Source organism: Natator depressus, chromosome 2 (genome assembly GCF_965152275.1).
Source record: "Natator depressus isolate rNatDep1 chromosome 2, rNatDep2.hap1, whole genome shotgun sequence".
NCBI classification, from domain to species: domain Eukaryota; kingdom Metazoa; phylum Chordata; order Testudines; family Cheloniidae; genus Natator; species Natator depressus.
The window spans coordinates 212,235,389-212,248,318 of record NC_134235.1 but is presented as its reverse complement, the minus strand read 5'-3'; the positions used below and the strand labels follow the sequence as shown (position 1 = coordinate 212,248,318).

The 12,930-nt window shown below is 41.0% G+C and overlaps 1 protein-coding gene across 1 annotated transcript in view; it reads right to left on the bottom strand.

Annotated features, from left to right (window-relative positions):
• Positions 1-12,930, bottom strand: part of THSD7A (thrombospondin type 1 domain containing 7A) — a 496,216-nt gene that overhangs the window by 134,119 nt on the left and 349,167 nt on the right. The window contains exon 7 of the mRNA XM_074945848.1: positions 3,756-3,911. Coding sequence (XP_074801949.1) covers positions 3,756-3,911 — 156 coding nt within the window. The remainder of the gene's footprint in view (positions 1-3,755; positions 3,912-12,930) is intronic.

Genomic DNA, 12,930 nt, shown 5'->3' with positions numbered 1-12,930 from the left:
ACTCCAATGAAACATCCATTCCTGCTACCTAGTGAATTTATGTCAGTGGGAAGGAAAGGAGAAATCCCAGTCACATTCATGGGTGAATTTGCAAACAGTCCTGCATCTGACCACTGAATAGTACTAGAAATGGGTGTGATTAAGTGGAAGATCCAGGTTTTTCTAAATCTGCAATGCTTGAGTTCCCTTATCATGATCTTTAAGTGCAGCTCTGCTTCTGACACTAACAGCAGGAAAGTTGGAGTCACATAGGGGTTAACTAGAGGAAAACAGAGTAAGACAAAAGTTGATTAGAAATATTGATATGGGAAATGAACACACTAAACAGCCCATTGCTGCTTATGCTTGAACTAATATACACAATTAACTATCATATAGGAAAACAAGATAGGCAAATATGAACATATGAGAGATACCTTCATGTGTATAGCTGTTTACTATAGAAGGAACTGTAACACTTCTCTAAGTCTATGGCTGACCTATTCAGCTATTACAGATCAATTCAAGACACTAAAACAAATCACATGGGGTAGCAAATTACAGGTCTAGAAATGAAAAGTTTATCTCATGAGACTATAGCTAGATGGGAGAAGCATAAAATGACTTATGCAGAAATTTTTTTTTTCAGATTTGACTCTAAACCTCACCCTAGCATAGAATCGTCAAAGATCAGATTTTTATCCGATTTCCCCACTTGAGCATTATCCACACCAGGACAAACTGGGCAGAAATACTGCAATCCACATCCAAATTTGAAAATATATGGCAAAGATTTTGAAAATAAAACAAGCAGACTAAAAGGACAAATTGCCTTTCTCTATCCATCCCTAAATTGCAGCAGAAAAGTTAAATCACATCACACAAGACAAAAAGAGGAAGCTGAATTCCCTAATGCCAGAGAAGCTGATTTGGGGCAGATATTTTCCAAAAAACACATACCACCATCCCCTCACTAAAATGGAGACAAAGTCATTTCAGGTTTTTTCTACACAAAAGTAATCACTATGGATAAACTCAACCAACTCCAATCTCCAGCAGAGAAGCTGTGGGAAAGCAGATCACCATTTAGACACAACCTTTGCTCTCCTTCTAGCCTGCCCACATAGCTAAATTTCATGGTCACATATAGTTTGATGAAACCCCATCGTATCATGTTCCCCAAATCTAGAATACAATAAAGATTGGTTCAGAACAGCAGCAAGGAAATGCATCTCCACACTATGAGTACAGCCCTTCCAAATTCACAGTGCATTCTGGTCAGTTTTGTGGCCGGATGGTTTTAAAAGTACTCAGCTTCATGATTTCAGATATTTACATATGAAATTTCACAGTGTTGTAACTGTGGGGAGTCCAAACCAAAATGGGTTCATGGGGGGTTGCAAAGTTATTGTGTGTGAGGGATCCCAGGATTGCAACCCTCACTTTTGTGCTGCAGCCTCCAAGCTTCCTGCAACTAGAGGAGGTTCCCAGAGGTGGAGGTAGGTATGATCTCCCCCGTGCTGCTGGGAGTGCCCCAGCAAGGGCAGATTAAGGCAGGGGCCTCCCAACCAATCTGGGGGGCCCCTGGAAAAATGGATACTCCAGCCCCGGCAGAAGCCCCAACCCAGTCACCCCAAGCCCTGGCAGAAGCTGGAGGGGCTGAAGCCCCAAGCCTGGGCTGTCCGGAGCCCAAGCTGGAGCAGTAATGGGCAGAAGTCCTGAGCCTGGGTGCCCTGACCACAGCTGCGGGGGGCAGAAGCCCTAAACTCCAGCAGGAGCTGCTGGGGGAAGAAGCCCTGAGCCAGGAGTCATGGGGGCTTGTGGGGGGGGGGGCGGAAGCCCAGAACTGAGCTCTGGGGCTGCTGCAGTGCAGAAGTGAGGGTGAACCTCACTTCTGTGCTGCCTATGGAGGTGAGTCTGACCTTCCTACCAAGAGCATTCGTGCAGGGGAAGGACAACTCCTGTCCCTCCCCAGTCTGGCCAGACTAGCAGCTAGGAGCCCCTGGCTCCCAGCAGCATGGGGAGATCAGATTTCATGGGGAAGGGCTTATTTCATGGTCCATAACACATTTTTCATGGCCGTGAAATTGGTAGGACCCTAACTATCAGTCCCAAGAGTAAACCCTATAATTACAATGTAGCTATACAAAACAATAAATAAGAGCTATGGAACAGACTGCAGCTCAGTTCATACAATCAGCTATTTGTAACAATTTCATGCTAAAACTATTGTACTATAGATGTCATTTATCTGCTGAATAACACCTACGTACCTATCAGGGAGGAAGGGATGGAGCTGTTCCCTAGAAAGGTTTGCACATTCTCCAGAAGTATTAAACCCCTTCCACTTACACAGAGCTAAGAGCCTGGTCTGCATCTGCCAATCTTACCACCCCTTAGATCTTCTCTGTGTTGAAACTTTGACAATATACATTAGAATACATGGAAATTAAAGTGTAAGTTTCCTGATATCCATGTCTTCAGGTTAAAAAATGGCATAAAGTGAGCTGATAGCCTCAATGTATTTTTAGCAGGCAAGTGTCCAAATCAATCTGAAACACAGACATATCCACAAACACCTAGCAAACATTTGGATGGTATAAAATACATAAATAACAAACAGCAGCACTAAGAATAATAGGCAACCTCACTGTTAGCCTCAAAAGAGAGGTCCAGGAGTTTATGGACACAGAAACTGAATTGTTCTGTCACCCTTAAAAATGATGAAGGTTGAGTCACATACACAGGAGGCAGCATTGTTTAGCTTGTACTACCCGCCTTTTTGTTCTGTGTTTGTACAGTGCCTAGCACAACTGGGTGTTGGTCCGTGAATAGGGCTCCTAAGTGATACAGTAATATAAAGAAGTTCTACCACTATCTGTGCACAGACTGAAGTGATGCTGGTTGGAGAGAGAAAACAACCCTAAAATATGAGGATTAGGGCTGTCCCTTTAAGTGACTATGTGTGCCTGGCATTTGTTATGAGAGTTTGCAATCAAGAGGGATTCTCTCTGGTGTTAGATGATCACACAGCAACAGCGACTCAAATTTCTTTTCTCATCTCTGGATGGGAGGTGGCAGTCTCTTGTTTGGATGTGGACCTTGATATTGTGATTCATGCCTTTGACACCTGGCGATCTGATTACTGCAATATGCACTGAATGGTCTACACTTTAAATACCCTTGGAAACTGAAATGGGCACAGAATACATCACCCTGCCAGTTAAGCAGGGTCTGAAGGGTACTCTGCAAATGAAGCTTCTGCTCTAAGATTTGAACTGGTGGCCTAATGGTCTACTGGTCATTTTTTAAGGTGATCTTGACTTGTAATTCCCTGAATGGCTTGAGACATTCCTACTTCAGAGACTGCTGTTCTCTTGTTATGTGACACAGCCACAACTGTGATCTGGAGAGAGATTCATGCTGGATCCCCCTCAATTTAAGAGGAGGCACTCAACTTTGTAATTGTCCTGAAATAGCCCAGATCTGTTGACCTACAGAACTAGAAAGTCCATCTCTTTCCCAAGGCCTTTGGGGAGGAAGGAGAGTGCTGAGAGGTGGTACTTATGGGTGGGTTTGTTTGGGTTTTTTTTTTGGCTGGTTATTTTCTGATTTTTGGAGTCTGTTGCGCGCTCTCTCTTTCTGATATAAGTATGAATATGTCAGTATTGTCAAAGATCCCTAGAGTCTTGGAAATATTTTTTTCAAGTATTGTGTAAAAACTAAGTAAAATAAAAATGTTTTTTGAAAAGGAGGAATTTAAAATGTGTACATACCCTTTTTAGCTTGCTGGTCTTCACAGCTTTCATAGGTGCACGGTCCCCAAGCTGACCAAGCGGACACTTCACATTCTATTGGACAAGGGTTATGGCACAATTGGGTGGTGCTAGGTACAGGTCCCGTGCACAGTTTCCGATCCACAGGCTTGGAAGCTATATACAATAAAGATAACATATTTTTAACACTTGTATAATTCTTTGCTGCAAGTTGACACCACTACTTTTCAGTGAGATAATTTTCTGTCTCATCATTTTAATCTGATGAAGTAAGGGTAAAACTACTCTCTTAAAAATAAATCTAATGAACTCACTGCATGGACTGAGTCAAATCAGATTATGTGGAATCAGGAAGATTCCACAAATATTGCAGTATTCTCTAGGACCTAGCTCTTGCAGTTAATGAATGGAGTATATTATTACAGTAGTTCTTCACATTGGCCCCCATGCAAATCAATGTTTTGCTCTCTTATTAAGTGCATCTTGACTGAACCATTGAACCAACAGAAGTGTAAATTTTCATTCACTTTATTGTATTGTAACTTCAAAGCCTAGTTATAATCACATAAATCCTAACCCTTCAACTGCAAACCAAATCAGAGATACTGATTTTAAATCACTGAAATATAATGATGACAGAGTCTATTTGCTTTCCTTTGACTCTAAAGCCCTTCCATACTCACAGAAAACCACCCGCCTATAGAAGTTGTGCAGTGGCAGCTTTAGTTGGTTCAAGGAAAACTGTATTTAACGTGTATTCTGTGCACAGCTTTTAAATCTAGTACATAGGTATAATTGTTTTAATATATTACTTCCAGCAGCGTGTAATCAGTCCACACGGAAGGTATGTGAGCAGGCAGAAACCCTGTTTCTTGTGGACCAGGGAACGCCCATAAGAGAGCAGAACCACCCTGTTCTCCTACACTGAGAGCTAGGATGCAGCCTTCAGTACACTACTGTCCTCCCAGCACGTAGGCACAATGGGAGACCTCTCCTAGCATGTTGGATATATGTATGCATCTGTCTCCAACCAACAAATGCATTACTTTATTGCAATCCACTTTTCTTTCATAATTCAGCTCCTCACAAAATACTTAAAACTAAGCACAGAATATAGATCAGCCATTCAGATGACCTCTGTCCAATTGACTAAAAAGATGTGATTCCCCAAAGTTAAACATCATGACTGATCCTCAGAACTGTGCTCTCAAAACAAGAGTTTAATTAATTAGAACTCTGTTCTGCCACCGTTACTCACCTTAAGGAGTACCTTATGCTGCATATAATCCCACTGATTACAACTATCTGTGGAGCAAGATACTACTCAGAGGGAGTACGGGTGACAGAATCAGGCTCTTGAGGATCACAGTAACACAGCAACAACAACAGAGGTTTGATGAATGAGCTGCATGCTGTTGTTAAGGTAGTGGAGTCTCTTATTCACATGTACGTGTGTTGCATGCACCTGCTTCTGCCTGCCTGGCCCTTCAGGTAATGTACTTCCCTTTTAGCCACAGGCCCACTAGTGGGCAACTGGAAGCTACATTTTGAAAGGGAGGGAATGAGAAGGCGGCATCCTGTGAAACTGTCCTTCCCATCCTTCCCATGAAGCAAAGCTGCAGTGCAGAGAGGGCAAATACCTGTTAAACATACTCCAGAACTCCCATTTTCTAACACAAGATGACAACGCTGGAAAGAAGTATTCTAACTATGCTATGGTGCTACGGTGAGGCCTAAACCTTATGACAGTGAAGGCTGCATTGGCAATTTTCCAGAAGCCTCAGGTCTGTTCCTAATGTGCATGATCATCTGCATAAAGTGTGTAACTTGTAGCAGAAAAATAAATGTAAACAAACATAATTTGCAAGTAATTTTAACTTTACTGGATAGTATTTAATAAAGCTGGAGTTAGCAAGTCATCGCCACTTATTTGTAGCCTTTATCTTGAATCTTGAGGTCCTTACACAGCTCTTGCTCAAACTACCCTTGAATTCATTGGGAGCTTGCATAAGTAAAGTCAGAGTAAAAGAAAGAGTCATTTGTAACTTTAAGGCACAGCCACACTTTGGGGGCCTTGTGGAGCCCCAGCAGGAGCACAGGGAAGCGTTCTGAAGAATGCCTCCCAGAGCCTTTTGATGCACAAGGGCAGGGTACCCACTGCTACGTTCCTTCATAAGGTGCAGCAAACTCCCTTCAGTGCACCAGTCGTCCTCTTCACTGGTATTTTGAACTATAAATTACTTCTTCCTCTTTAGGAATAAAGAGGAAACCATTCCTGGGCTTCCACAACAGCAAGCACTGCAACTGTCTCTGGCCAGAAGGCTCTTTGAGCCCTCTCCCATTGGAAACCTGTACAAAGACCAGACATGGTATGGCCCTGAGTAAAGACTTCAGCTTCTCTTCCATGAAGACTATCAAGTACAGTATACTATTCATATAAGATCTGTTGAAAATATCGGCCACTTCAGTCATTCATCTATAAGGTATCCAAAGCAAGAAATGCTTCAGGGATATGTAACTAGTACAAATAACTCTCTCTCTCAACGCAACACAATTTTATGCCATCTTGTTTACTATCCTTCAGTGTAACATGAAGTATAAAGTTGTTATGAACGACCATGTCTGCTACTCATTCAGGTTTACTGAAGTAGCTTGAGAGACAAAAAGAAAAGGAGTACTTGTGGCACCCTAGAGACTAACCAATTTATTTGAGCATAAGCTTTCGTGAGCTACAGCTCACTTCATCAGATGCATCCGATGAAGTGAGCTGTAGCTCACGAAAGCTTATGCTCAAATAAATTGGTTAGTCTTTAAGGTGCCACAAGTACTCCTTTTCTTTTTGCGAATACAGACTAACACGGCTGTTACTCTGAAACTTGAGAGACAAAAAAAGTATTGCAGTGGTGGGAGAGAATAATTATTTGGAAATGTTTCCTGTATTTTAAGATTCAGAATGTGCATTACACTGCATTATTCAGAATTTCTTTCTTAGATGACAGCAAATTAAGCAAACTTATCCCCACCGAACTTTGGTTTTATTTCCTTTGTAGCAATACTGTAGCACAAAGCACATTACAATGATGCACAGTACAAATATACTGCTTATTCAATCACTCCAACTCAACTCAGTCAAATTTCTCTGCACATGGAAGTAGAAAAAATTTCTAGGTAAAAACTTTTTTTCTTTTCTGCTCCAAAATGCAAATTTGGGTTGAGCAAAACATTTTGTAAATTTGCATCACTTTTGGTTAATTGTTTCTGACATTAAATTAAATCCACCGCCCCGCCCCCCGCCTGTTTTGATTCACCAGAAATTCCAAAACATTTGGATTTTGGTTAAACCTGAATCTATTTATTTTTCAAAACTGTCAGCAAATTGAAAAAAGCAGTTCTTTGCATCGCTCTGATTCCCAATGTTCATCCCTAAAACACTGTTTTTGCTAAAAAAATCATCAACAGTAATAGTTACTGACTGCAAGAAACTTGTCCCGGCTTGACCAGCTTCTCTGATACATCTCAAATAAATGTTGTGTGTAGAATATACAGTGAATGGCACAACACATCTCTGTGCATGACAAAGAGGCATTTCTCTTCAGCCATCATTTCCCCAGTAATTCCACCAAGTCCCTGTGCCTATCTGAAAGCCTATTTCAGTGCTGCCAAAGTCTCAGCAGAGAGAGAGAGTTGAAAAACCATCTGATATAGCAAGTCTCAAAAAGTAAAAAGCAAACAAACAAAAAACAGGAAAAGATTTTTTGTTACTATTACCTTCTCATGCATGATGTGACCTCTGTTATATATATCACTTTTCATCCAGAGACCTCCCAAACCACTTTGCTAGCTACAAATCTAGGATTCATTTCAGCCAGAGGTGCTCAAGTATGATAAAGATTATTTATCTTCTTTACAATAAACTGCTGAGCTGTGGCAAGCCTGAACATTAGCATCTCAACCCCTTTAACTTCAGTGGCTTTCCTCCAGATTTACACCAGTGTAAATGAGCTCAGCATCTGATCCCTTATTGTTTGACTGGAGACGATTTGAAAGAAGAAGCTACTGGACACAGTCAAAAGATGTTTCCCCTCCCACTGCTGCCCTTTCATATTTTCTTTTCATGCATTTGTGGTAGAGGTAGTGAATGAGGGTGCTTGGTTCTTTCGTTTCCTGTCAGTGGTACTGAACATTTAGTCAATGCTTAATAATACAAGCTCTGCGTGTTCTCCAGATATTTTGCTCAAATTTTGGACACATGTGAGAACAAAACAGAATGTGTTTTGCTAACAAGCTCTCACTTTCCCCCTGCCAAACCAGAAAATTAGATTCAGGTTTGGAATGGCTTTCAAGTTTGGGCTGGGAGATTAAACAAAAACCCCAAACAAAAACACACACACAAAAACACCATCATTCTCTGCTGAACTAGGAACCTCTCTCTCACTGTGTTCTAAAAATCTAGAACTTCCCCTTTCTCCTAAAGTGGGATAAAAATCAAGAAAACTCAAAGTGCTTTTCTGTGCCCACTTATGGGCTGCTAACTCAGTGTGTCTAGTCCCAAAGAATACTACCTACTAGCAAGTGCCTGGAAAATAATTAACCATTACCCCAGGAACCCTCTACTGAGCTCTATACTGGCTAGACAAGTCACTGGAGAACTTCATACAGTAAGATAGAAGCCTATGAGCAGGAGGACTGTAGAGTAGCTACATTTTAAAAATTATCACCACAAAAGCACAGACTCACCTCTCTTGGTAAACAGTGGGCTAAATTCACCAAGGATGTGCACCAGCTCCTCCTCTGGCAGAGAATCCCAGCTGACCAGCGTGGCCCCAAAGTGGCCATCATGTGGTCACAGCCAGAGTGATGCTGGGGATGAGGTAATTCATTGCATTCTCTGGGCCGCTTCTGCCAACAGGGCCAGAGTGTCACAGGAAGAGCGTCTGTACATCCACGCCCCAGCAAGAGCTCACCATTTTTTCAGGACACTAGTTGCTCTACTTTCACAAAAGCAGAACAAATGAGCATTTTAAAAAAGCTACACTAACAAAATAGACGAAGGATAACATCACGAGTTTCCTTCCCAGTTTTGTGTAATGTATGTGGTAAAGTTTATTGCCAAACTGTAAAGCCTACTACTTCAGACTCTGATCCTGCAAACACTTAGGGCTTGTCCTCATTGCCAGGGAGATCAACGCTGCTGCAATCGATGCAGCAGGTGTCGATTTAGCGGGTCTAGTGAAGATCCACTAAATTGACAGCAGAGTCCTCTCAGAGAAGACTAATGTAAGTCAACCGGAGATCGTCTCCCATCGATGCAGTGCAGTGACGACACTGGGGTAAGTCGACCTAAGCTACGTCGACTCCAGCTACGTTATTCACATAGCTGGAGTAGCTTAATTTAGGTTGACTTACCCCAGTAGGGAAGACAAGCCCTTACACACCTATGTATGTCTATGAATGTAAGTAGTCCCTTTCAGTTCAATGGTTAGGTACACAGTTATATCAATTTTGCAGATGGGTAAAGAGAGGCAAGGAGAAGTTGAGTGATTTGCCTAACGTACATAGAAAGTGAGTGACAGAACAACAGAACCTAGTAATCCTTAATTTCCCGTTCCCTGTCCTAACTGCTACACATGATACTCCTGCTCAAACGTAAACTTGTCATTTCTGACCTGAAGATAGAAAATTTCTGAACTTGACTTATAGGGATGTACCAACCCCAAAAGGCTAGAAGTTTTGGTTTTGATAAACATCCAAAGTTCAAATTCTTATCTTAAATTATACAAATATCCTGAATCAGCCAAACAGATCTGGAAATAGGGCTGCCAACCCTCCAAGATTGTTCTGGAGTCTCCAGGAATTAAAGATGAATCTTTAATTGAAGGTTATGTCATGTGATGAAAGCTCCAGGAATACATCCAACCAAAACTCACAATCCTAGCTGGAAATAGCAAAGGAAAGTGGAAATTTTGGAAGACCAAAGAAATTCCCAGTACTTTAGGGCCAGGATGGGAAATAGAAGTGAAAGATATTTATCAGAACTTTTAAAAAAATGGATAAAGGTTTGGGTTGAGTCTGTGCTACTAGTTTGTATTTCAGGTCTGGTACTTGATGTATAAGTATTTTGCCCTCATTTCTTTTATTATCTTGAACCTTATGAGTGAGAGCTCACAGGTTCAGTACCAGAAACTATTTTAGAGAGAAATATACTTTTTTATATATAGCCAACATAGTTCTCCAAGGGGACAGTGCCTCCTGGCACACTTTTGATTGAAATGTCAGGTAGAAGGCCTTATTACCTACCTGTTATTTCAAAAGTGATTGATAGAAGTGGTGCAGCACTAGACTTCGACGTGCTCTGTGACTGACTTTCTGAAATAACAGGGAAACACCACTATGAGTACGTGAGAATGGAAGTTTTCAAAACAGCCTTACTGAGATAGTATTAGCTGTTTATGAACACAGAGCTACATTGTAAGAAGGGGTTTCCCACTGCAAGGGTTGGTGGGATTTTCCCCCTCCAGTTCTTGAATCATTGCCTGGTTTTAATCACACCGTTTAATCACGCCAAATTGCTGTTTCTAAGGGTGCACAGAAGCTGCTTTAAAAAACAAAACAAAAACACAACACTTTTTAATCTGTCTCCAAAAATGGAAACATCCCCAGCGCTTTTTAAACTAAAACTCACTTCACCCCTAGTTTGAGCTCTTGAAAAAAGTGTTCTCATGTTTATGCATCCAAAGACTAGTTACATTTTAAACAGCCTTATGGGGCCTATAGAGATTACCTCCTGATGGGCTCTGCATATTCCTGTCACATTCTGATAAGGACAGATTTCACACCAGCCTGAGACAGCAAGACTTCACAGTCAACCAAAATCCTGATCATCATTCTGAACAGTAAGCTGTTGCTGAATTTATTGTTGCCTCTCTTTAGCTGAGAATTTGTCACTCTTTACTTCTAAGGCAGGGGCACCTAAACTTGGTCCCAGAGGAAATTTGCCAAGAGCCCTGGAGCTGCAACTAATTGGTATTAAATGAAGCAGACTGAAGACGCCCTCCCTCATAAATACGCAAGTGCAACCGATGCAGCATAGAAGTCTCAGCAAACAATGCTCCATTGTAATTCAAGCAGATGTATTAAAATGGATGCTGGGAATGGTAGTCTCCACAAACTGCAGTGCCCACATTAAAGATGCCCCCCACTAGAGAACTCTGTAGGCTGCAAGGTGGCCACCTCTATTCTAAATCTTTAACTATGCATGCCCAAGTCAAGGATGTCCCTTTTCCTGGAGTGTGTGGCTGTATTTCTTTGTGGTAATGTAAATTTGTACCATAGAGCTGCATAAAGTATAAAAATAAATGTAATCAGAATTGTGGGCTAAATGCACTTAGTATAATATACTGTCTTGAAGGATTTCTAAATTATCAATGGATAAATCGTTCCTTTCAAGTTACTTTTTGCTGCTGGGGAATAATGTATGTTAATGTAAATTACTCACTGAGGTTTTGTTCTTCAAAAAAGCATATAATAATATAGTTGAACTCATCAGAAAAGTATTTTATGTTAACTATATAGAGCTAGGTGCTTATAAGACCCCAATCACCACATCAACCATTCAACTCATTAACACTACACCTGTTAAGCATGGAATTTTTATTATTCACATTCCGCAGATGGAAACTTTTTCCAAGATCACATATGAAGTCTGTGGCAAAACCAGGAATTGAACCCAAATCTCTCAAGTCCATTCCAAACACCTTAACCACAAGATCATCCTCCCGCTTTCACGGTGTCACTTGAATTGATATGTGGACAGAGTTGGCATTGGGCTTTGTTGCAAGGATAGGTTCCTGGGTTAGCGTTTCTGTTGTATGGTGTGTGGTTGCTGGTGAGTATTTGCTTCAGGTTGGGGGGCTGTCTGTAAGCAAGGACTGGTCTGTCTCCCAAGTGACATCATCATAGGACCTAATCACATCAGCCATGCCAGCAGGGGCTCGTTCACCTGCACATCTACCAATGTGATATATGCCATCATGTGCCAGCAACGCCCCTCTGCCATATACATTGGCCAAACTGGATAGTCTCTATGCAAAAGAATAAACGGACACAAACCTGACATCAGGAATCATAACATTCAAAAACCAGTTGGAGAACACTTCAACCTCTCTAATCGCTCAGTGACAGACTTAAAGGTGGCAATTTTGCAACAGAAAAGCTTCAAAAACAGATTCCAAGGAGAATCTGCTGAACTTGAATTAATATGCAAACTAGATATCATTAACTTAGGTTTGAACAGAGACTGGGAATGGCTCGGTCATTACACTAATTGAATCTATTTCCCCATGTTAAGTATCCTCACACCTTCATGTCAACTGTCCAAAATGGGTCATCTTGATTATCACTTCAAAAGTTTTTCCCCCCTGCTGATAATAGCTCCTCTTAATTAATTAGTCTCTTACAGTTGGTATGGGTACTTCCACCTTTTCATGTTCTCTCTACGTATAAATATCTTCTTACTATATGTTCCATTTTATGCATCCGATGAAGTGGGCTGTAGCCCACAAAAGTTTATGCTCAAATAAATTTGTTAGTCTCTAAGGTGTCACAAGTACTCCTGTTCTTTTAGTTTGCAGAGATTCTCTTCATATAAACCTTTTTTTCCCTTTTTCAATTTTGGGAGTACAAATCCACACAAGCATAAAGCTGAGTTACAGTTTTACACGAAAACAAGAACTCTACATGAAAGTCAGCCAAAACCATCACATTTTGTCTGGTTTCAAGTAAAAACCAAGTTTAGTGCTCTTTTTGAACCTGTAAAGTCACTTCACATATATATTTCCATGGTGACTTTACACATGCATTTACTTTTTTCTCTTTCTAAGTGTAACCTATACAAGCACAGAGAGGTTAAAATGACTTGCACAAGGTCACAGAAAATCTCTGGCAGAACCAGGACTAGAACCCAGAGTTCCTGACTCCCAGTCTTGTATGTTTCTTACCGCAAAACCATCCTGCAGTTAAGGAAGCCTTCAGGAAGTCTTATGAAAAAACAGTTCAGAGTAAGATACGGACATTTTCAGGATAAAGAATGAACCCATCCCTCCTGGAATTAAATATTTCCATTTAAATTAGATTTTAAAAAATAGATCACAGTAACCTATAATAAAATAAGACACAT